General features: G+C 37.0%; 1 protein-coding gene across 3 annotated transcripts in view; it reads left to right on the top strand.

Annotated features, from left to right (window-relative positions):
• SMC5 (structural maintenance of chromosomes 5) overlaps nucleotides 1–25,819 on the top strand; it is a 335,782-nt gene that overhangs the window by 177,029 nt on the left and 132,934 nt on the right. For all 3 annotated transcript variants that reach the window (XM_089437282.1, XM_089437281.1, XM_089437283.1), the window contains 5 exons: nucleotides 9,271–9,436; nucleotides 9,545–9,690; nucleotides 9,879–9,942; nucleotides 10,114–10,238; nucleotides 10,386–10,463. In XM_089437282.1, the coding sequence (XP_089293408.1) occupies nucleotides 9,271–9,436; nucleotides 9,545–9,690; nucleotides 9,879–9,942; nucleotides 10,114–10,238; nucleotides 10,386–10,463 (579 nt within the window). The remainder of the gene's footprint in view (nucleotides 1–9,270; nucleotides 9,437–9,544; nucleotides 9,691–9,878; nucleotides 9,943–10,113; nucleotides 10,239–10,385; nucleotides 10,464–25,819) is intronic.

The raw sequence follows: 25,819 nt of genomic DNA, 5'->3' as shown, positions 1-25,819 counted from the left end.
ATCAAACTTAAAAAATTAAATCTAAGCTAAAATGAACTAACATATATACATTATAATCTAACACTAACTAAATACAAATAAAAAAAAATGAAAGAACTAAACTAAAATCGAATTATTTTACAAACTAACCATATAAAATCAAATAACTTACGATTAACCCTAACCCATCCTAAAAAAATTGAACTATATAATATCTAACCCCGAATCTTACCTACGTTGCATCGTTTCAACGTTTTTGTGTTGTGTCTGGGCGTGTGCAAGTCAGTGGATGGCGGGATTCGAAGAGAGCAGCCACGCAAGGAACGCTGCGGAAGCTGGCAGTCAACTGCTCTGTGGGTTTGAGGAAAGCTGAACGATGCAGGATAGCCGAACAGCTGCGGATGGGGACGTGGAGGAGATTAGAAGGTGCAGTAATGAGCTGCGTTTGGGAGCTGCAGATCAGAGGAATGATGGCGTGCAGGCTTAGGAAACTCAACGTAATGGAGGAGGTTGCGATGAGAGGAATGAGCTACAGGGTAGTGGCTTGCAGTTTGAAATGGCAGCGTGAAGCTGGGTGAAGATGCGGAAGGGATAGCAGAACGCAGGCGGAAATGGCAACTCGACGGTAAAGGATGAGGCCGTTGGTGTTTGCTGTGCGTTTATAGGTTTGGAGGCAGTGTAGGGAGGATAGAGAGATGGGACAAATGTAGGATGAGGGTGTGAACAGGGAGAAAACTGCGTGGAGAGGGATATGCGTGCAACGTGAGAGAAAAACGTGAGAGATGCATGGAAGTTGGAGCGGATTTGAGTGCAGTGGGCACGTTTTATATTTTTGTAGGTGATGGTACATAGGATAGACGAGGGAGAGCGAGGACAAAGGGAGCTACCACGATGAGAGTTAATGATGAGAAGATGTGCGATTTCTAGAGAGTTTTGTAGCGAAAACACAGCAGCGTGGAAGGATGGCCAGTGTAGGAAAACTGAAGGGTGAATGGCCAATGCTACAGCTTGAACAGTGCACACCTGAAACAAAATTTCAAAATCCTTCTGCAAAAAAAGAAACCCTCCAGGTAGCAGCAGAAAACCCTTGAAATTCTTCAGAAGAGTTACAAATTTTTTTAAATCAATCCGCTTCAGATTTCCCTGATGCAAAACCCTGATCAGATTGCGTGATGGAAAACCTGAAATTTCTTAGAGCCTGTACTTGCAACCTGCAATGGCAAAAAACAGAACACCCAAAAATAATGTGTAGGAAACAAAACTGAAAACCCTAAATCAGCTAAATAATTACAGTGTTTACAAATTTTCGACTCTTAAGTAGCCAGATTTGTCAATAATCACAGTAATATTATCAGAATTTAATTTTAATGTGAGATACTTTAGAAAACCCTTCATGCATTCATAAAAAATCTCAAATGATAAGCCCAGGATCAAGAACTGGCTGGGCTCATTTAGAAAACACAATCCAGGAGTTGGCTGGTTCAGCCGAGAACTTCTCCTAACGCCCGGTAATCTAAAAAAAGGATTTCCTGCACAGCCTAAAATCAACCATTAACATAGAGGGAGAAAACAATAGTGAAATCCAGATCAAATGGAGATACCTGCCACTATATTTCAGAATCTAAACTATCATTCAAACCCCAGAGATCAGACAAGATACCTGTGCTTAAATCAATCTTCATCAAGCTATTATCAATGGCTGAAAATAAAATTATGCAGAAAAATAAAACATCTTACAGCATTTCCAGAAGAGTAACACCAACAAGATTTCAACCCCAAAGTCTTTCTTTATTGCACAAAAAAAATGACTACAAGAGAGCTTTCTTTAGCACCAGACTCTCAAATCCAATCTCATCTCAAATGACCCCTAACACCCTATTTAAAGGAAAATTTCCCAACGGCTAGTTCGAGTGATCCATGTCAAAATGATCTCGACTGTCGATGAGGATCAAAATCCCTTTTAATCTCATCCGTCAAATTTTTAAATGCATTTTAATCTATTAAAAAATTGAAATTATGCATTTATTTACTCAAAACTTTGACTTATTATTATTTTATTTTTCAAAATTTTATTTATTTTTTAATTTATTTTTATTTTATATTTTAAATTATTTTTTAATTTTTTAATTAATTTATTATTATTATTATTGTTATTTTTTTATTATTTATTTTTATTTTTAAATGGATTCTCGAACTTAGCCTTTGAAAAAATCACCTAGGACGTAGGACTTAGGACTTAGGACCTATGAGGGGATTAAAACATTTCTTAACCCTCAAGACACTTTACATCATGACTTTTACAATTTTACATCTCAAGGGGGACAACCATTTGACATAGACCCTCATAGACCACCCAGTTCTGCGACCAAATATAATCTAGCAGATCAACACACTAGGATTCCTCTAAGATTCCAATGACAAAATTATTTCCAGCTTTGGGTTACGCTGAAGGAAAACTCTGTCGATCATGGATCGGTGAGACAAAAAACCTTCTGGGACGTAGATTATCACTAGAAAATTAGGTCCACCTAGGCAATTTACATACATGACTCAGATCTGCTAAGATTATTTACGATTTACACATGCAGACTGGGTTTACAAAACAATATGATCGGGTTGATGATGACAGGCATGGACACGTCGCTCAAGCGCTATCCCTTTTGCGGAGAAAAGGGGGTGTACTGCTATGGGTAGTTGACACGTAGTGGTCAACATCTGGCTCTACTTGGGGATACGTTGCTGCACTATAGGAACGTGAGAATCTAGAATCTGCATCCATGCAACACACAACAAAATATAAGTAGCGTTCGTCCAAAAATCATCATATAACATTAAGCATAGGAAAGATATAAGCTCTTCATTTATTAACTAAAAAGTAAATCTAATCCTAAAACAGAAATGAAAATGCTGAAAAAAACAAGGAGTAGGGTTAGAAATACAATACAAAGGATGCCCCATGGCATCAGTTGTGTTCAATATAGTGTATACTGAGCATTTGCCTGCTTTCAAGCAAATCTGTCGGCTGCTTGTCGGATGTGCCATGTCCAATTCTGCATATGGTAGGACTTTCTCCTATTCGAAAATCACGCTGCTCACGGCCGTCTGATGCATTAAATCTTCTTCTCATTCTTTTTCTTTTGCCTTTTTTCTTAGTGGCAGGCTGTATCACTGATGACGTGGAAATTTCTGCTTCAAATCTCTCAGATGAAGTATGTAAGATATGTGTGACATGTATTTCTTCATTCTGCATCTGCGCTGCCAAGGACGATGGATCAATCTCACAGGTGCCATGAGTTATAACTTGATCTTCAATGACTAGTGGATTAACCGTGTGAGCATCAATCTGATTATTAATTTCCCTTTTATCCAGGTCACCTTCAATTATCCACTTTTCAGTGGAACAAAGGACCTCATAATATGATGGAGCTTGCTGTAATAGATAAGGAGGCTCCTGATCTATTGACGTTCCCTGGTTTCTTTCATCCTCTCACAGCTGTTGAAATTTCTGAACTTGTATTTTAATGGCATCTATTTGACTAGAGTGTTCAACCTTCATAGCACTGATTTCCCTGGCATGGTCTTCTTCCATGGTCAATAATTTATTTTGCATAGAATTAATTTCCTTATCATGATTAACTTTCATGGTCGTCATATTTTCCTCTAAGCCTGATAACTTGCATTGCATAAAACTAATTTCTGTGTCATGATTAGTTTTCATGGCCTCAATTTCCTTAGCATGTTGATTTTGCATGTCGATTATGTAATCAGAGTGTTTAATTTTTATGATCTCCATCTTCTTATTACGTTTTTCCAGGTGGGTGCATAAAGTTCTCACATCATTGGCGTAATTAGTTTGATTGATCACCATATTTTTTACTAGCCGCATTAGTTCTCGTATAATTTGCTTCTGATCTTACTTTTCATTGTCAACACTGTTTTTACAATTTGTCCCTGCTTTTCCACTATCATGGATTTGATCTGCAATGGTACAGGTGGATGGCACATTCTGATATGAAGAATTGTCTTGAAATCTTTCATCGACAGCTGGACCTTTTACAAGATTACTTTCATTCTATTGCACAATTTTAGGGGTACAAGGCGAGCTATTTGGATCATCGTATCTATCTTTAAAAGCATCGACAATGTCTTGTAATGAAGTGAAAGAATCTTCAGGACAATTATTAAACTAGTTCAAAGCATCACCCTTTAAAGAATGGACAAATAGATGCATTTTGACATCTTCATGATTATATTGAGGAAGTCTACAATATATGATCATTACACAAGTAAGCTTTTTTAGATATTTTCTAACAGCGACTGAATCACCACCTGAGAACAAAAATAATTTAGAAATGGCTTCTTTCGAAAAATCATGGAGATTATCAGTAAAATGACATGGTTTAAACGAATAATCCATGATGAATAACGAGGGACCAAATGGATGATAGAACAAGATCTCTGCTCAAGAAAATCACTAGATGAAAGAAGTGGAGTCGCCACTTGAACAATGAATCTAATTTTAGGATCCAAAAAGCAACAAACAAGCTGATATGAGGGAGGCTTCTTGCCTGGGAAAAATAAAAGAAATGGAGTCGCCACCCAAACAAGAAATGAACTGAAGAGTAGTTGCTGATATGACGAAAGATAAGGCGATGAAAAGATCCAAATGATGCCAAAAAATGTTGAATCTGCCAGCTCAAATGAGAGATGAGAAAGATGAAAGAATGATGAGAAATGAGAAGATGAATGTCGTTGAAACGCCAGGGACAGAAAAACTCTATCCCCGGCAACGGCGCTAGAAAATGTTGTTGCACAGATTGTCATGACAATGCTCAGACCGAGGGCTGTCACTCTGATCCCCGATCCCTCCGTTTAAGCCGTCTCTCGAGGCTAAGGGGGGTAGACCCTATGGCGTAAAGGATGACCAACTGTGGACCAGTTGGGTTGGGAGACACAGCAAGGCAAATTAGATTTTAGAAGTTAATGGACCAGTGCCTTATGGAGTTAATGATTAAATGATTATTTATTAGATGTTGCAGAAGATATGAACTTTGTAAAACAATCATTTATCATCAAACCCAAGCAATGCAAGATATCCAGTAAATTCACAATGCTTTAACGATGATCCAGCAATTAAACTTCAAGAAAAATTAAATGCTTTAAATGATCATAAAATTTAAATGCTGATCAGTTACCACTTTCACATAGCTAACTTTAAATAAACATTTAAGTGCATTTAGCTATAGAGAAATGGAACATAAATACTGCAAAAGTCACCAAAAATGAATTTTCAATTTTTTGTTAAGCCTTTTCAAAAAATTTTAAATTTTTTAAATATTTTTTTATGATTCTAAGTTAAAAAATCAAAATAGAACAAAAAATTAAAATCCTAAATTAAAATCTAATCTAAACTAAAATCTAATAAAAATAAAAAGGAGCTTTTTAAGCTTTTATGAATTTTTTTATTTTTTATTTGATTTTTTGATTTATTCTAAAAGTAAAGTAAAACTAGACTAAACTATAACAAAAATGAAAACTAAATCTAAATTCTAAAAATAAAACTCAGACCTAAACTAAACTATGGGCTAAACTAATAAAACAAAATCTAAGCTTAAACTTTTTTATTTTTATTTTTTAAATTTTGTAACACCATTTATGATATATATATATATATTTTTAATTTATTTTATGATTTTTATATTATTTTAAAATAAAACCAAAACTAAAATAGAAATAAAAATTAAACTAAGACCAAAATTAAATCTAATTTATAGTAAAACCTAAAAGGAACCCTTTTTTTAATGCCTTTTATGATTTTAATTTTTATGATTGTTTTTTGATATTTTTAAAATCAAACTTAAAAAAATTAAATCTAAGCTAAAATGAACTAACGTATATACATTATAATCTAACACTAACTAAATACAAATAAAAAAAATAAAATGAAAGAACTAAACTAAAATTGAATTATTTTACAAACTAACCATATAAAATCAAATAACTTATGATTAACCCTAACCCATCATAAAAAAATTGAACTGTATAATATCTAACCTCGAATCTTACCTACGTTGCATCGTTTCAACATTTTTGTGTTGTGTCTGGGCGTGTGCAGGTCAGTGGACGACGGGATTCGAAGAGAGCAGCCACGCAAGGAATGCTACGGAAGCTTGGAAGCTGGCAGTCAATGGCTCTACGGGTTTGAGGAAAGCTGAACGATGGAGGATAGCTGAACAACTGCGGATGGGGACGTGGAGGAGATTAGGTGGTGCAGTAATGAGCTGCGTTTGGGAGCTGCAGATCAGAGGAATGATGGCGTGCAGGCTTAGGAAACTCAACATAATGGAGGAGGTTGCGATGAGAGGAATGAGCTGCGGGGCAGTGGCTTGTAGTTTGAAATGGCAGCGTGACGCTGGGTGAAGATGCGGAATGGATAGCAGAACGCAGGCGGAAATGGCAGCTCGACAGTAAAGGATGAGGCTGTTGGTGTTTGCTGTGCGTTTATAGGCTTGGAGGCAGCGTAGGGAGGATAGAGAGATGGGACAAATGCAGGATGAGGGTGCGGACAGGGAGAAAACTGCGTGGAGAGGGATATGCATGCAGCGTGAGAGAAAAACGTGAGAGATGCGTGGAAGCTGGAGCGGATTTGAGTGTAGTGGGCACGTTTTATATTTTTGCAGGTGATGGTACACAGGACGGACGAGGGAGAGTGAGGACGGAGGGAGCTGCCACGATGAGACTTAATGATGAGAAGATGTGCGATTTCTGTAGAGTTTTGCAGCGAAAACACAACAACGTGGGAGGATGGCCATCGTAGGAAAACTGAAGGGTGAATGGCTAGTGCTGCAGCTTGAACAGTGCACACTTGAAACAAAATTTCAAAATCCTTCTGCAAAAAAGGAAACCCTCTAGGCAGCAGCAGAAAACCCTTGAAATTCTTCAGAGGAGTTACAAAATTTTTTAAATCAATCCGCTTCAGATTTCCCTAATGCAAAACCCTGATCAGATTGCCTGATGGAAAACCCGAAAATTTCTTAAAGCCTGTACCTGCAACCTGCAATGGCAAAAAACATAACACCCAAAAATAATATGTGCAGGAAACAAAATTGAAAACCCTAAATCAGCTAAATAATTACAATATTTACAGATTTTCGACTCTTAAGCAGCCAAATTTGTCAATAATCACAGTAATATTATTAGAATTTAATTTTAATGTGAGATACTTTAGAAAACCCTTCATGCATTCATAAAAAAATTCAAATGATAAGCCCGGAATCAAGAACTCATTGGGCTTTTTTAGAAAACACAATCCGGGAGTTGGCTAGTTCAGCCGAGAACTTCCCCTAATGCCCGGTAATCTAAAAAAAGAATTTCCTGCACGACGTAAAATCAACCATCAACATAGAGGGAGAAAACAATAGTGAAATCCAGATCAAATGGAGATACCTGCCACTATATTTCAGAATCTAAACTATCATTCAAACCCCAGAGATCGCACAAGATACCTGTGCCTAAATCAATCTTCATCAAGCTATTATCAATGGCTGAAAATAAAATTATGCAGAAAAATAAAACATCTTACAACATTTCCAGAAGAGTAACACCAGCAAGATTTCAACCCAAAGTCTTTCTTTATTGCACAAAAAAAATGACTACAAGAGAGCGTTCTTTAGCACCAGACTCTCAGATCCAATCTCATCTCAAATGACCCCTAACACCCTATTTAATGGAAAATTTCCCAACGGCTAGTTCGAGTGATCCATGTCAAAATGATCTCGACCGTCGATGAGGATCAAAATCCCTTTTAATCTCATCCGTTGAATTTTTAAATGCATTTTAATCTATTAAAAAATTGAAATTCTGCATTTATTTATTCAAAACTTTGACTTATTATTATTTTATTTTTCCAAATTTTATTTATTTTTTAATTTATTTTTTATTTTTTAAATTATTTTTTAATTTTATTAATTAATTAATTTTTATTTTTTATTTTTTATTTTTTAATTTTTTTATTATTTATATCTTTTATTTTTTATTGTTTTTTTATTTTTTCAATTTTCAATTTTTATTTTTAAATGGATCCTCGAACTTAGCCTTTGGAAAAATCACCTAGGACGTAGGACTTAGTACTTAGGACCTATGAGGGGATTAAAACATTTCCTAACCCTCAAGACACTTTACATCATGACTTTTACAATTTTACATCTCAAGGGGGAAAACCCATTTGACATAGACCCTCATAGACCACCTAGTTCTACGACCAAATATAATCTAGCAGATCAACACACTAGGATTCCTCTAAGATTCCAATGACAAAATTCATTCCAGCTTTGGGGTTAGGCTGAAGGAAAACTCTGCCGATCATGGATCGGTGAGACAAAAAACCTTCCAGAACGTAGATTATCACTAGAAAATTAGGTCCACCTAGGCAATTTACATACATGACTCAGATCTGCTAAGATTATTTACAATTTACACATGCAGACTGGGTTTACAAAACAATATGATCGGGCTGATGATGACAGGAACGGACACGTCGCTCAAGTTCTATCCCTTTTGCGGAGAAAAGGGGGTGTACTGCTATGGGTAGTTGACACGTAGTGGTCAACAGACCTCTAACCCAATAACATACTCATATAAAGTGATGCCCTAGATCAGATCAGAATGCCGCACGTGTGAACAGACTTGATGATGAACTCGAATGAGGGAACAAACTTCCTCATTGACTGCGGCTACCTTTCCTTCGACCCTTTCACTTCTCTTTTCCTTCATGAATGAATGAGAATGAATTTGTTGTGAGGAGGTATCAACGCTGCCTTTATATAGGCTTGCCTCCTCATCTCTAGGCCGACGTGATCCCTTGATTAGGCTGACACAATAAGAGGCTTCCAGAATTGTCCAAATGAATAATTTCAAGCGGTTTCTTTGTATCGATTCGGTGGGTACATGTTGGAGTATTTCATTGATGATCTAGAATGACTTTTGACTTGCAACAATTACATTTACAAGTGTAACAATACATGATTGTCTTCTTTTTACATGACTCATCCTAGGAGTCTTAATTGGAGTCACAACTAGACCAAGAAACTTCTTGAGCATGAAACCCATGTCTCAAGCAAAAATATAAAAATTTTCTTGATACAAAATTACATCATTACAATATTTGATATTATGAAGACTGAACCTAGTTACACTATTTTCAACAGCAATGAGGAAGAAAAGCCTGAACCTAATCATGTTATTCAAATTGTCTTTTTTTTTGGCTTGAATTTTATTGTTTTCTCCTTGTAGTTCATTGGCTCAGAGGTGACAAACCGTAGAGCAGATGAGGCAAACAAGTTAGGAGTGATGGATCTGTGGACTCCTGAAAACCATTACCGTTGGTCTATTTCTCGGTATGGAGGCCATGTATCAGCAAGTGTAAATCCAGTACAGGGATCACGCCTCTTTGCTTCTAGTAAGTGGCATCTTAGTGTCCATCTACATTCAGTTAAATTTACTCACTTGATTTTAGATGGTTGTCTTTAGTCAAGTTGTTTTGCTTATTGTGGAGGATTTGTTTCAGATGTGGATGTGAGAGAAATCAATGAACTGAATCACAGGAGGAGTGAGGCTGAAGAGCACATTGCAAAACTTGATGAGGAACTTAAGAGAATATCAAGTGAACAGAGGCATTTGGAGGATGAAGCGGCAAAGCTACACAGGAAGAGGGTACGATGTAAACAATTAAAATAGAATGCATGTTTGTTTTTAGCTTTGATTACTTTTAGATGATCATCAAGTGCTGGTAAAGAACCATCACTTTTGATTTTCTTTTAGATGAAAACATCGAGTACTGGTATATAATCATTGCCAATGTGAGGACTATTTTCAGATTAAAGTCTTATTTTGAATTTCAGGAGGAAATCGTCAACACTGTGAGATTAGAGCGACGAAAGAAACAAGAGATGGCCAATCGGATAGGTATACATCTTTGAATGTGGAAGACTGTCATACATGTCGACACCTACTAGAATGCATATGCATCTCTTCTTTGGGATTAAGAAAACATTTTTAAGATGGCTTTTATAAATAAATGTAGCCAAGTGCCATTGTTTAGTAACCTTATTATAATTCTTTTGTGATCTCTTTTAGATCAACGTAGGAGGAAGCTTGAGTCAATGGAGAAAGAAGAAGACATGGAAACAACCATATCTAAGCTTACTGATCTAATGGTCCAACTAAATTTGCAGCGCTTCAGAAAGGCAATTGAAATGAAGGTGAAATGACAGTGAAAGAGCTATTTTGTTGATTGTTATAAAGTTTTGCAAGGGAAGCCTGAATCCCTGATTATAATTTTATCAGAATTTTCTGTACACATGGTACAGTAGTTTTTGGTGTAACTGTAAATTCCATTTGTCTTCCAGGATTTGTTGATTGAAGTTTTATCTCTAAAGCGGCGGTTTGCAGAGCAACAACTTACAACTGTTGAGCTTGATATGAAGGTATTTTGGGTTATTCTCTGCCTGTAAGAGTGCCTGATATTGTGGCATTGTTCTTGCTATTTGTCTGCCATCAACTGATAATATTTATTTGAGAGTGTTGTTTGAAATGTCAAAATTAGAGCTATAGGTATAGATACAAATGGAAGGGCTATTTATATTCCATCTTTTTCTAAAATTTTGAGTTACGGTATATTCAAATTTTGATGAGACTTCAAAATGCCAGAAACCTGTTCGCTTGGGGTAGGTCAATTGGCAATGACCATGGAAATGAACTCTCACTGAACCGGAAGTCTTGGGTTCAAATCTTGTGCTATCCCCCCAATTGGGGTGAAAAGTTGGACATGATGAAGATGTAGTCCTACCAAGCTTACAAAGAAAAGAATAAGCCAGAAACCTGCTCATAACTGACGTTCTCTTATTTCTTTTGCTGCCATTTGATTTATCATGATTCCTGAATTCAAAATCTTGTTGACTACTACTTGTCAACTGTAACCGTTATGGATAAAAATGCTTGATGCACTTCTTTGTGTTGAACTTTTAACACGAGATCTGATTTATTTTTTATCACAATTTTTTTATTACCTAGAAAATAATTTATGTTCAAATTAATTCCAAAACTGTGAAAATAAATACACTGTTGTTCTCAACTTTAGAAATAAAATGTGCAGTGGAAAATGAAATAAAATATCACCACAAGACAGCAGAAATTCTGCCCAATAAATCTCCTTTCACTTTCTATCAAATCTGGAAAATTTTTAGGGCCTAGTCCCAGAGAGAAATTACACAGAAAATACAGCAATATTAGAACCTGGAATTTGGCCCTAAGATTTTTGATGCAAGGAAGAATTCGGCCCTTGAAAGATGGCCGCTGTGGAAGATGAATTGTCCCCGATAGATCTCGGTCTGTGCCTGTAAAAGTTTGGTCATCCTAGCTGTACAGCCTGTGGATTGGAATTGTCGGCGTGTTCAAGAAAACTTGGGCTCCATGTCTTGGCTCACCTGCTGGAAATCTTGGTCCTCTCTTGCAGTCTCGGCCTACTCAAGTTTTTTGCCCTCTCTCACACTATCCTCCTGTTGACCACTACTGGTCAACTACCCATGCAGTACACCTCCTTCCTGTTGGCAGAGAAGGATAGCTCCTGAGCGACATGTCCGTGCCAGCCTACAGTCATCGACAGCTTGATCATTTTTGTTGTAAACCCAGTCTGCATGTTTGAAGTGTAAATAATCTAAGCAGATCAGAGTCATGTATGTAAAGTTGCCTAGGTGGACCTAACTTTCTAATGACGATCTGCGTCCCGGGAGGTTTTTAGTCTCACCGATCCATGGATCGGCAGAGTTTTCCTTCAAACCCAACCCCAAAGCCGGGATGCATTTCGTTATTAGGACTTTAGGAGAATCCTAGCGTGTTACTCTGCTAGATTATAGTTGTGTCGCAGATCTGGGTGGTCTATGAGGGTCTATGTTAAAGTGGATTCATCCCTTTGAGATGTAAATTGTAAAAATTGTAAAAAAATCATGATGAAATGTGTTTTGAGGGTTGAAAATGTTGTAAATCCCCTCATGAGTCCTAGGTCCTAGGTGCTAGGTGATGATTCCAACGGCTGGGTTTGATGATCCGTCTTAAAATAAATTTAAATTTTTTTTTTTAATGAATAAAAATAATAAATTCATATATAATAAAAAATAAAAAATAAAAAATAAAAAATTTAAAAAAAAATTTAAAAATTTAAAAAATTTAAAAAAAAAAAAATTTTGAAAAATAAAAATAATAAAAAATAAAAAGCATAAAGCAAAAACCCTAAGCAATAAAATAATAATATTTTTGTGGATCACCCAAAACTAGCCGTTGGGATCATTTCCTTTATGTAGGGTCTTAGGAGGTCATTTTCAGGTTTATCTGATCTGTGAGTCTGTACTGAAAGCTCTCTTGTAAACTGATTTCTGATTAATAAAAAGACTTTGGGGTTCAAACTGGCTGGTGTTACTCTCTGGAACTGCTGTGAGGTGTTTGAATTTCTGCATATTTCAGTTTTTCAACAGTTAAAATAGCTGTTTTTTCAGAGCATTGTGAGTACAGGTATCTTGCTCACGTGCTAGGGTCTGAAATGTTGTAGGGTTTCTGGAAAATGGCAGGTATCTCCATTTTCTCTTGAAATCTAGCAGCATTTCTTGCCCTTTTTGCTGATGTTTGCTTGAGGTGTGCAGGAAAGCATTGAGGTGAAGGGTATTTGTGGGCGTTTGGGGAAGTTCTGGGCTGAACCAGCCGACTCCCACAGGCTGTTCTGTGCAGAGCCCAGCTGATTGTGCCCTGGGTTAATTTTTTTTAAGTTCATTTCATGTTTTACATTGAGAACTTCTTCTTTCTGATTTACAGTGAAGTTCACAGTGAATTTTCTTCTGATATTTCAAAAGTATTACTGCTGCTATAACTAAATCTGGCTGTTAAGGGGCCACAATCTGTAAATTATTAGGCTAGGGTTTCATATTTTGTTTTATGCAGTCTTCATTTAGGGTTTAGGTTTCTTTTTTAGTTTCTTTTCTGGCATACTTCATTAGGGTTTTGTTTTTCTTTTGCAGGTATAGGGTTTTGTCTTTGCATGACCATCGTCAATCTTCTCAGCCCTAAGCACCTGCAAACGCACAAGGTGATCAATCGATACGGGCCAGATTTCAATCTCAGGTTTCTGGAAGGTGTTCAAGTCATCCGCCATTTCAAGCATCGGGTTAGACAGCGACCTTGCAAACAGCAAGAAAATCGTAAATTTTTGCCCCTGTGTGTTGTTCTATCCGTGTTCCAGACTTCCGCCAACCTGTACGCACCCAGAAACACCACAAAAAGAAGTGAAACGCACAGTTCGATTTGTTATTGACGCGCCAGGGTCACGGTTTCAGCCGCCGTCTGCTATCAAAAAACTGTCCAGCGTTTCTGCCGTCGTGAATGTCTGCGTATTTCAAGTGATAGCGTTCCTGTAGCTAGAGTTTCATCACCCAGATCAGCTAATCATTGACGTTTCCAGATTCGGTCATCGCCAGAGTTTCGTTTCTGTGGGAGTTTGTTGTCTGAGCGCTGCTGGTGACATATTGAGGCGATCAAATCGGACCAGGAACGTTCACGATTCTGGCATTTATCCATCCGCTGTCAAATCTCTTCGCTGCATTGTGCGTTGAGGTGGCAAAACGTTAACAGTGAGAGCTCAGGCATCGGTCTTCAGTCAGTTCACTAGAGAAATCATTCAAGAGCCGGATTCCTCAGCCAGGTAAAAAAAAAAAGGCCGATCCTCAGATCCGCCCACGTGATTTCCGAATCCGTTGTGTATCTTCGAGGTATGGTGTTCTACGTGCAGTGGAATTTTCGTTCTAAGTTACGTCTGGCTTTGCTTTGGCATAGGGTTTATACGAAGTTTCGAACCATTTTTTTTAAATTTCGATCTCTCCCTTTAAATGTAAATTCATAAAGGTCAAGCGTATTCATAAAGGTCATACGTAGCTTTAGATTTGGGTTTGGATTAGTTTCGTTTTTATTTTTTTTATTTTTTGTGTCATATTTCAAATCGTATGTCATTTAGATTTTAATTCTTTTAAAATAGTTTCATTTTTTAATGTAGATTCATAAAGATATAAAAAAATAAAAAATAAAAAAATAGTTTAGTTTTAGATTTATTTCTTTTAGATTTGCTTTTTATTTCTTAGATTTTGTTTAATATAAAAAAAAAATAAAAAAAAATATTTTTATTTTTAGCTTTTAAATTTAGATTTTAAATTTTTTTAGATTTTTTTAGACTTAGGTTTTGGAGATCTTAAAATTTTAGATTTTGATTTTTATATTTTTATTTAAGTTTTCATAAAAAAAAAAAAAAAAAAAAAAAGAAAAAAAGAAAAATTGGAAAATTTCTTTGGCCAGTTTCAGCCCTTTTTTTATGCATGCTGTATCTTTCACGCTGAGATTTGAGCACGAAATTGATATCTGGTTTCTCTGTTGTTTGAAGCAATTTATTTCTTTTAGTTTACTGGATATCGTTGTTTGAAGAGCGTTGTGGTTTTACTGAATATTTAAAGCATTGCTCTCTTTTCCTGATGATTGCTGGTCGTGGTTCATGTTCTTCGATCATCTAGCTAGTAATCATTTAGATCTTTTAAGGCACTGGTCTGCTCAATTCGTCAAGTCATTTTAGTGCTTTTCGTCTCCTGGCCCAACTGTCTGGCAGTTGGCCTTCATCTTTCCTCAGGGTCTACCCCCCTTAGCCGTGGGAGACAGGCTTAAACGGAGAGACCGGGGATCAGAGTGACAGCCCCCGGTCTGAGCGTTGTCGTGTCAATCCGCGCGACAACATTTTTTGGCGCCGTTGCCGGGGATAGAGTTTTTCTGTCCTTGGTCCTTGTTTTTCAAGCTTTTCCGTGCTTAGCTTCTTGTTCAAGTGGCGACTCCACTTCCATTATTATCTGCGAGAGTGTACACTAGAAGACATCCAGGCAGTCTGTGCAACCCCACTCCGGATCCTGAAAGGGTTTACAGGGTGCGATCACACAAACTCGCTTCTCGTGCACTCCTTACAAATCTTGGACAAGAAGCCCTTTCTGACGTTCATCTGCTCTTTAGGGGTCAGGTTAGGCGCAACACCATGAGTCTGTTGGGTCCTTGTGATTTCTCTAACATTCCTGGAGCCCCCAATGATATTCCATCTGTTGGGATAGACAAATTGCCTAGCTTTCATGGAGATAATGCCATTACTGTTAATTCCCATTTGCGAGATTTCAACATATGGATTGCTAAGTACGCTAGATCTCCTGATTTTGATCATGAGGATGTCAGGATGACCCTTTTTATCTTGACTCTAGGAGGTGATGCTCATGACTGGTTTACAGAAAAACCTCCTAATTCTTTTGACTCTTTACAATCAATCATTAATTCATTTAGAGAAAAATATGGAGATAAAAGAGAGGAACGACATCTTGTAAGAGCTCTTACTCTGATGAGAAAGAGAGAAGACGAAACTGTTGAGGAATTTAATAGAAGGTTTAATAGCATTATTAAAGAAATACCTCAAGATTATAAACCTTCAGATAAAACTCTCCAGGATTTTTATATTGATGCCTTTGGTCCTGAGCCATCTTATGAGTTAAGGCGTGCTAAACTTACTGATTATCGAGCTTGCCAAACCTTAGCTGTAGAACTTGAGAAGGACAAGGCAGCTTCTGGGAAGTCTGAAATCCCAGGTTATGACAGGGCTGCTACAAAACTGAAGGAAACTAAGGGAAAAGCAGCCCAAGAGCCTGAAAATGAACTTGTTCTCAAATTGCTTCAGAAAATTGAAACCATGGAAATTAATCATAACAAGGAGATAAACACTTTGCAGAATAGGTTAATTCAAATGGAAAGAGCGCAACCGCAAAATTTTCAGCCTCGAAATAATAATAACAGAAATAGTAACTGGCAAAGAAAGGGTCAAACTAGTGAGCAGAGGCCCCCTAATCCGCTTACCAATCTGGTGGATGATGCTCCTCCCTACTGTCGTGCTTGTGCTGATTTTCACGAAGAATCCTCTTGTCCCATTATCAGAAGACTTCTCGATAATGGAATGCTTGGGACAGGTGAGCAAATAAATGTAGTAGGGAGCAAGTTTCCTTTGCCCATGAAGGATTGGATAGAGGTTAAGGAAAGGAGTTATGATGTTGTGAATCCTCAATCCGCTTTTAATATAAATAACCTTGAGAAGGAAGATGACATTTTGGCCAGGTTATATGGTGAGAAACCCTCTCCTGAGAAAATTTTAGAAATTGCTAGAGATAAGGGTTTAACATACCAGAGAAGGGATAGAGATCAGAGCGGGAATCAAATTCCCTCTCAAACTCTAAACCCTGGCATAAACTCTGGAATAGATGTCGATTTGGGGAGTTGGTTTAATAATGCTAAAATCTGGGTTCCTGTATCTGAGATCGCTAAGATCCCTTCCCAAAAAGACAAGTTACTAAAAGCAATTCAGGGTCCAAAAGTCAACGCTTCTCAACAGAAGATTCGCGAGGTTGATTATCATGATGCTCCTATTTATCTGCAAAGCGTAGATGCTGATAACAAAGACCATCAACCCTTCTTTATCACCTTATTGGTCAATGGGTATAAATTGAATAACTGCATGTTGGATTCAGGCGCATCTGCTTGCGTTATGACTAAAAGGGTCATGGAACAGCTTAATTTAAGAGTTTCCAGACCCTACTATAATATATGTGCCATGGATTCCAAGAAAATCGAAGTACATGGTTTAATCAAGGATTTACAAGTTCATCTTTCAGTTTACCCAGACATCATGGTTGTTATGGATATTGTTGTCGTTGATGTACCTGATGCTTGGGGTATGTTGTTATCTAGAAAGTGGGCCTCTGATCTAGGAGGAAGCATTCAAATGAATTGGTCATATGCTATGATTCCTTCTCCTAGCGGTGATGGTTTTATTAGGCTAAATAGAGAGCCCGAGAGGAAAATATCAGAGTTGAGTGGCACAGGGAAAGTTATATTTGTCCCAAAAGGTGCAAACCCAAGGCTGATCCCAAACCTTCTATTCTGCTAATGCCTCTTCCTAAATTATGCTTTGACTCTCTTACACTACAGGTGAATGATCTTGAGGGGGATGCAAAAAACACTGATATCAAGGAGGCATGGGAAAATATAGAGACCCACTTGGTGCTCAATTCATTTGACAGTAAAAAGGGTCACCAAAGAAAAACTATCATATTACTTAATAACTTGAGCTTTGGCAAAGAAGCAATGCCAATACCCTGTGTGATGGATAAAAATGCAATGAATCCATGCCAGTGTGATTTGTGCAAAGATGGTAAAGATCAAAATACCAGCTCAATGACACCTTGGGAGAATTTTTCCTATGTCACGGAAAGGCTGCTGGACCCTTCACTGAGTCTTGATACAAAGAGTTCTCAACTAGGATGCACTTACACGCAACCACAGTGCATTGTCGGGGCATGTGATCGTGTGTATCTTTTTGAGAATGATAATGAAAATGCAGAAGATATTTATGGAAAACCAATCCATGTTGGATTTCCTTATGATGAGAAGGGGCGAATTATTTTGGCGATATGGCTTTACTTTGGGATCGCAAGAATGAAAAAACCGGGAAAACATAAGAAGTTTGACAGCTTGTGGCTGGGACCATACATCATTAGAGATATAGCGGGGCCAAACTCATTCTACTTGAGCAGATTGGATGGTGAACCACTTCATCTACCAGCGAACGGCCAAATGCTCAAGATGTTCTTCAGAGATGATATCTGATGCCATGGGGCATCTTTTGTATTGTATTTCTATCCCTACTCCTTGTCTTTTCAGCATTTTATTTCTGTTTTTAGGATTAGATTTACTTTTCATGTTATTAGTTAGTCAATAAATGAAGAGCTTTTATTTTTCCTGTACTTAATGCATATGATGATTTGGGAATGGACGCTACTTATTTTTATTTGTGTGTTGTATGGATGCAGATTCTGGATTCTCACATTCCTACCAGTGCAGCAACGTGTCCCCAAGTAGAGCCAGATGTTGACCACTACTGGTCAACTACCCATGCAGTACACCTCCTTCCTGTTGGCAGAGAAGGATAGCTCCTGAGCGACATGTCCGTGCCAGCCTATAGTCATCGACAGCTTGATCATTTTTGTTGTAAACCCAGTCTGCATGTTTGAAGTGTAAATAATCTAAGCAGATCAGAGTCATGTATGTAAAGTTGCCTAGGTGGACCTAACTTTCTAATGACGATCTGCGTCCCGGGAGGTTTTTAGTCTCACCGATCCATGGATCGGCAGAGTTTTCCTTCAAACCCAACCCCAAAGCCGGGATGCATTTCGTTATTAGGACTTTAGGAGAATCCTAGCGTGTTACTCTGCTAGATTATAGTTGTGTCGCAGATCTGGGTGGTCTATGAGGGTCTATGTTAAAGTGGATTCATCCCTTTGAGATGTAAATTGTAAAAATTGTAAAAAAATCATGATGAAATGTGTCTTGAGGGTTGAAAATGTTGTAAATCCCCTCATGAGTCCTAGGTCCTAGGTGCTAGGTGATGATTCCAACGGCTGGGTTTGATGATCCGTCTTAAAATAAATTAAAATTTTTTTTTTTAATAAATAAAAATAATAAATTCATATATAATAAAAAATAAAAAATAAAAAATAAAAAATTTAAAAAAAATTTAAAAATTTAAAAAATTTAAAAAAAAAAAAATTTTGAAAAATAAAAAATAATAAAAAATAAAAAGCATAAAGCAAAAACCCTAAGCAATAAAATAATAATATTTTTGTGGATCACCCAAAACTAGCCGTTGGGATCATTTCCTTTATGTAGGGTCTTAGGAGGTCATTTTCAGGTTTATCTGATCTGTGAGTCTGTACTGAAAGCTCTCTTGTAAACTGATTTCTGATTAATAAAAAGACTTTGGGGTTCAAACTGGCTGGTGTTACTCTCTGGAACTGCTGTGAGGTGTTTGAATTTCTGCATATTTCAGTTTTTCAACAGTTAAAATAGCTGTTTTTTCAGAGCATTGTGAGTACAGGTATCTTGCTCACGTGCTAGGGTCTGAAATGTTGTAGGGTTTCTGGAAAATGGCAGGTATCTCCATTTTCTCTTGAAATCTAGCAGCATTTCTTGCCCTTTTTGCTGATGTTTGCTTGAGGTGTGCAGGAAAGCATTGAGGTGAAGGGTATTTGTGGGCGTTTGGGGAAGTTCTGGGCTGAACCAGCCGACTCCCACAGGCTGTTCTGTGCAGAGCCCAGCTGATTGTGCCCTGGGTTAATTTTTTTTAAGTTCATTTCATGTTTTACATTGAGAACTTCTTCTTTCTGATTTACAGTGAAGTTCACAGTGAATTTTCTTCTGATATTTCAAAAGTATTACTGCTGCTATAACTAAATCTGGCTGTTAAGGGGCCACAATCTGTAAATTATTAGGCTAGGGTTTCATATTTTGTTTTATGCAGTCTTCATTTAGGGTTTAGGTTTCTTTTTTAGTTTCTTTTCTGGCATACTTCATTAGGGTTTTGTTTTTCTTTTGCAGGTATAGGGTTTTGTCTTTGCATGACCATCGTCAATCTTCTCAGCCCTAAGCACCTGCAAACGCACAAGGTGATCAATCGATACGGGCCAGATTTCAATCTCAGGTTTCTGGAAGGTGTTCAAGTCATCCGCCATTTCAAGCATCGGGTTAGACAGCGACCTTGCAAACAGCAAGAAAATCGTAAATTTTTGCCCCTGTGTGTTGTTCTATCCGTGTTCCAGACTTCCGCCAACCTGTACGCACCCAGAAACACCACAAAAAAGAAGTGAAACGCACAGTTCGATTTGTTATTGACGCGCCAGGGTCACGGTTTCAGCCGCCGTCTGCTATCAAAAAACTGTCCAGCGTTTCTGCCGTCGTGAATGTCTGCGTATTTCAAGTGATAGCGTTCCTGTAGCTAGAGTTTCATCACCCAGATCAGCTAATCATTGACGTTTCCAGATTCGGTCATCGCCAGAGTTTCGTTTCTGTGGGAGTTTGTTGTCTGAGCGCTGCTGGTGACATATTGAGGCGATCAAATCGGACCAGGAAACGTTCACGACTTCTGGCATTTATCCATCCGCTGTCAAATCCCTTCGCTGCATTGTGCGTGGAGGTGGCAAAACGTTAACAGTGAGAGCTCCAGCATCGGTCTTCAGTCAGTTCACTGGAGAAATCATTCAAAAGCCGGATTCCTCAGCCAGGTAAAAAAGGCCGATCCTCAAATCCGCCCACGTGATTTCCGAATCCGTTGCGTATCTTCGAGGTATGGTGTTCCACGCGCAGTGGAATTTTCGTTCTAAGTTACGTCTGGTTTTGCTTGGCATAGGGTTTATACGAAGTTTCGAACCATTTTTTTTTAATTTCGATCTTTCCCTTTGAATATAAATTCATAAAGGTCAAGCGTATTCATAAAGGTCATACGTAGCTTTAGATTTGGGTTTGGATTAGTTTCGTTTTTTTTATTTTTCTGTTATATTTCAAATCGTATGTCATTTAGATTTTAATTCTTTTGAAATAGTTTCATTTTTTTTAATGTAGATTCATAAAGATATAAAAAAAAAAAAAATAAAAAAATAGTTTAGTTTTAGATTTATTTCTTTTAGATTTGCTTTTTATTTCTTAGATTTTGTTTAATATAAAAAAAAAAAATAAAAAATAATATTTTTATTTTTAGCTTTTAAATTTAGATTTTAAATTTTTTTAGATTTTTTTAGACTTAGGTTTTGGAGATCTTAAAATTTTAGATTTTGATTTTTATATTTTTATTTAAGTTTTCATAAAAAAAAAAAAAAAAAAAGAAAAATTGGAAAATTTCTTTGGCCAGTTTCAGCCCTTTTTTAATGCATGCTGTATCTTTCACGCTGAGATTTGAGCACGAAATTGATATCTGGTTTCTCTGTTGTTTGAAGCAATTTATTTCTTTTAGTTTACTGGATATCGTTGTTTGAAGAGCGTTGTGGTTTTACTGAATATTTAAAGCATTGCTCTCTTTTCCTGATGATTGCTGGTCGTGGTTCATGTTCTTCGATCATCTAGCTAGTAATCATTTAGATCTTTTAAGGCACTGGTCTGCTCAATTCGTCAAGTCATTTTAGTGCTTTTCGTCTCCTGGCCCAACTGTCTGGCAGTTGGCCTTCATCTTTCCTCAGGGTCTACCCCCCTTAGCCGTGGGAGACAGGCTTAAACGGAGAGACCGGGGATCAGAGTGACAACCCCCCGGTCTGAGCGTTGTCGTGTCAATCCGCGCGACAACACCTCCAAGTCTTGGTCCCCTTCAAGCTTCTTGGTCCTTACATGAATTCTTCTTCCAAAAATCTGCTGCAAACTTTTCCTCTTTCTCCTTAGTAACTTGAGCCTCACTCATGAGAAAATCCCTTGCAAAAAAATGCAATGGGTCTCCATCCCCTCTATTAGGTTCTCTTTATAGTTTCACTTGAGTCAAATCCCTATTCTCCGAGGTGATATAGGGCTGGAATTAATTCCTAACCCACTTAGATCAATGGTGGAGATTAGATCTGAGTCAATTAAATAATTAAATTATCTATCTTCAGAAACTTTAGCCCAATAGCCAAGATTAATCAATAAATTAATTAATTTGCTTTTCCCACGTTAAAACTTAGGAAGGAAATCATAATACTTGCTTCTTTCGAGCAAGCACCTAAAGAGGACGCTCTCCTGCATGCTAGACACTTAGCGTATGCAGAAGACATTCCAATGGTATAGACATCAACACTTTGTTATTTACCAGTAGCATTTAATACTTTTTTGTCACCTGTGAAAACTTAAAGCAACATGAATTCCTCGATTTCTTATATAAACTCCCTCAATTATACTGTTTATATAGCATTTTGTAATGAAAGGACATGCCATAGTTACATTGCTATGCTTGGGTTGAAATAAACATTATGTAGTGATAGAGCAGCAGATAGATCTCAAATTAATATGGGATAGCACCAAACAAATGCAAGAAACACATTTCAATTCCGTCTATGACATTTAAATCCCTAGATTCTTAATATGGCATAGCATTTTGTAATGAAAGGACATGCCATAGTTACATTGCTATGCTTGGGTTGAAATAAACATTATGTAGTGATAGAGCAGCAGATAGATCTCAAATTAATATGGGATAGCACCAAACAAATGCAAGAAACACATTTCAATTCCGTCTATGACATTTAAATCCCTAGATTCTTAATATGGCATAGCATTTTGTAATGAAAGGACATGCCATAGTTACATTGCTATGCTTGGGTTGAAATAAACATTATGTACTGATAGAGCAACAGATAGATCTCAAATTAGTATGGGATAGCACCAAACAAATGCAAGAAACACATTTCAATTCCATCTATGACATTTAAATCCCTAGATTCTTAATATGGCATAGGTGAATACCTTTGGTTGAACCTTATGCTTGGAGGTAAATTATTAATGCAACTACGCCTAGAATGCTGATGGAAAGGATGTGAGTGAACCTTGAGTTGAGATTGTTTAATAATTTAAGTACTCAATTTATAATTAGCTTCTTATGACAAGGGTACTTAATGATGGATTATAAAACAATCTTACAACCAAGAATGTGCCGGTAAAACCCAATTTTTATGATACCAAAATTTAATGAACTAACCAAAATTAAATCATTTAACAACTGCAATTTAAGCAAGAATTAATCAATTAGATTCACAGATACCTACCTGGCTTCCGTGTTTGAAGTCGATCCCAAGCTGTTGTAGCACCAACTTTGCTTCCGTTACCAAAATGACCAAAACCTCCCTGCCATACTGGGCACAATCTCGGTACCCAGCTCCAAAGTACTTCAAAATGGAAGCACTTTGGCCCTCGTGCCCAAAACTTCAAGAATAATTGAGCTCAAATTTCCTTTTTGAAATTCTATCTGAAATTCCCACCGTCTCTGTAAATCTCCAAACTCTTTCCCCCTTCTTCGTCTCATTCCCTTCTCTTATAATGGTGAGCTCCCCCCACCACTGTTGTGCAATGGCCTTTTAAGGTGCTCTGAGGCGGTCACCGATCCCTCTGCCTCTGATATTCGTAGACCTGGATTTTGCAATGACAGCCAAGAATGTAGAGGTACTTACATGTATTCAAGGGATTAATTTGAACTATTATAATCCATTATTTGTTAATATTTTGGTGATTTGTTTACGTCAACGCCTTTTTATTGTATATCATATGTTATAATTTTTTTAGTTTGTATAGTATATGTATATTATCATTTCCCACTTTATTTGTATAATAATTATTATATATTATAATTCTTTTATTTTTAATTTGTATAATAATTAATATATATTATAATTATTTGTACTTCCCTTGCTATTTGTATAACACATTGCCTTTATCCTTTATGTTGTATAGTTATATATATTATGATAGTGGTACATGCATTAAGTACATTATTGAATGTATTCAACATATATATTTTGAGTTAGGTATTCACTTAGAATTTTCAATAATTAGTTCGATCGTCCTTTACTTGACATTTTTTTTTTATAATAAGTTAGTATGTATACTATTGCAGTGCATGTGATGCATGCATATGTGGCTATCATATGCATGCCTCATATGCATGCTAATATTCCTATGCTTCTTATAACTCAAGATGGGTCATTACATATAACCCTCATTCAGAAAACTTAGTCCCAAAGTTAAGGTTTATATAGTATATTAGTGACTATTTTAGCAATTAGTGTAATCATGTAAGGATTATATCCTGTGCTTGAACACTCATTTAATGTGAAGATACTTTAAAAATTTGTGTTTTGAATATTTATAGATTTACAACTTTAATAGTCATGGCCCAATCAAGTTCCCAAGCTATTCTAAAATCATCCTATCATTCCTAATCTTTTCAGCCCCTATCCTATCCCTCACCTACTGGGATATGCCATGGCGTCAGCTCAGTGTTGCGAATCGCGATTAGGAATAAATCGGCGAAGGTTTGAAATCGGAAAAAATTGGAAAAATCGGGAAAAAAATGGTAAAATTTGGCAAATACAAAAAGTTTTTTTTTTTTTCAAAATTTTTAATTTCTAAAGCATCTACAACATAAAATAAATGCATTGACACATAAATATGATAAAATAACTAATATATAAGATGTGCAATGTCATTTCTAGAGCTACATCACACATAACAATGAAATATGTCCTGAATACTAAGTCTTGAGTCCCAACTCAGCCTCAAAATATCAACAAAAAATATAATAATGTATCTCATATCATGAGTCATAATGTCATATACAATGAAATGAACCAAATAACTAATACTACTGATTTTCTTTGCCTCATCTTGCGAGAAAATGCAATAGCTTTTCCTCTAAATGTAGATGACGGTGGAGTTGGTAGTGGACTTTGCTATGCTCTAGAAGTTGAAGAACTAGGAGCTATAGGAGGTAGACCACATCCTCTACTGGTGACAGGGGTAGCTTGGGTAGGTGGTTTCACCTCCTCCTATAGCTCCTGCTCCTCCTACTCTTCCTCCTCCACCTCTACCCCCTCCATTACCTCTTGCTCTAAGCAATCAGCGGATGACTCCATGAGAGGCCTCTCGACCTCAACCCTCCATGCATCAGTGGTGTCAATCCCATGCAATGAGATGGCCCACACATCAGGTGTCCTCTCAAGTTGCCTCACCCATAATCGAAGATTGTAGTAGACGTAGACCATGTCATTAAGTCGCTGAGACTCCAACCTGTACAAGGGTCATAAATTGATAAATTATAAATAATAAAATAATAATTATAAAAAAATATTATTTAATGAATTCAAAAAATTAATTGGAAATTTGGAATATTTTAAGTTTTAACCTGTTGCACTTCTTGGTGTGTATTTTTTCAAATATACTCCTGTTGCGCTCACATCCTGAGGAGCTACATGTTTGGCTGAGCACTTGAATGGCAAGCCTTCGGAGATTGGGTACTTTGCCACCATAGCTTCTTCACCATGCATCTACAACAAATAAGATAAACAATAAGAAAAGAAAATGACATTTGAAAGTTGAAGCGAAGTATGAAGTTATGAACTTGAAGAGACAATGAAATTTGAAACAAACTAAAACATACCTGAAATTTTAGTCCTCCTATCAACTACATCCATGTCAAAGCTAAATGTACCACTTGCCATTCTATATATCTCCATTTTTTCGAGATTTCTGCACATTCTGCTAGAGATGGCACTATCTTATGAACACAAGTGAAGAATCCATCCAAGACCTCAACATCAAATAAGAAACCACAAGTGTAAGCAAATGCAAGGTTCAGGTAGATCCCTACAACATGAATGGGACGATGGAGTGTATTGTTCCATCGCTCATCAGTCACTTCCCATAGGAGTTTTTGTTTCTCAAACCCCTCATCCCCCTTATCATCATAGTAGGTTCGAATGGATTCTTTGGCCCTATCCATGATCTCATACAAGTAGCCCATTGCAAGCTTGTGTCCATCAACTAATCAAAGAACCTTTACCGTTTAGTAATGCTACACATTTCTTGCACTCCCGCCCAGAAGCTTTCCTGGTATGAAACTAACCTGCATATGGCCTCTCCCTCTGGTTTGTGACTAAATGCCAAAGCACGACGCTCCTTTGAAAGAAACATTCTCTTCACATCCCACATAGAATTCAAGAGGGATTGAAGAGATATGAAATTGGTGGCAAACCGTGTAATGGCAGGGTGCACCAACTCTTTGTTATTGGTGAATGTTCTCATCAAATGAAGCACATATGCATGATTATATATAAATTTTGTAATGCTTTTTGATGACTCAACAATATCCTTGACAAAAAGAATTTTTCCTATGTCC

The sequence above is a fragment of the Pinus tabuliformis genome, chromosome 5_2 (genome assembly GCF_031772625.1).
Source record: "Pinus tabuliformis cultivar Carrire ecotype Pingquan chromosome 5_2, CPIR1, whole genome shotgun sequence".
In the NCBI taxonomy this organism is placed as follows: Eukaryota; Viridiplantae; Streptophyta; class Pinopsida; order Pinales; family Pinaceae; genus Pinus; species Pinus tabuliformis.
The sequence above is the reverse complement of the archived record's forward strand: the minus strand, read 5'-3'. Positions and strand labels throughout refer to the sequence as shown.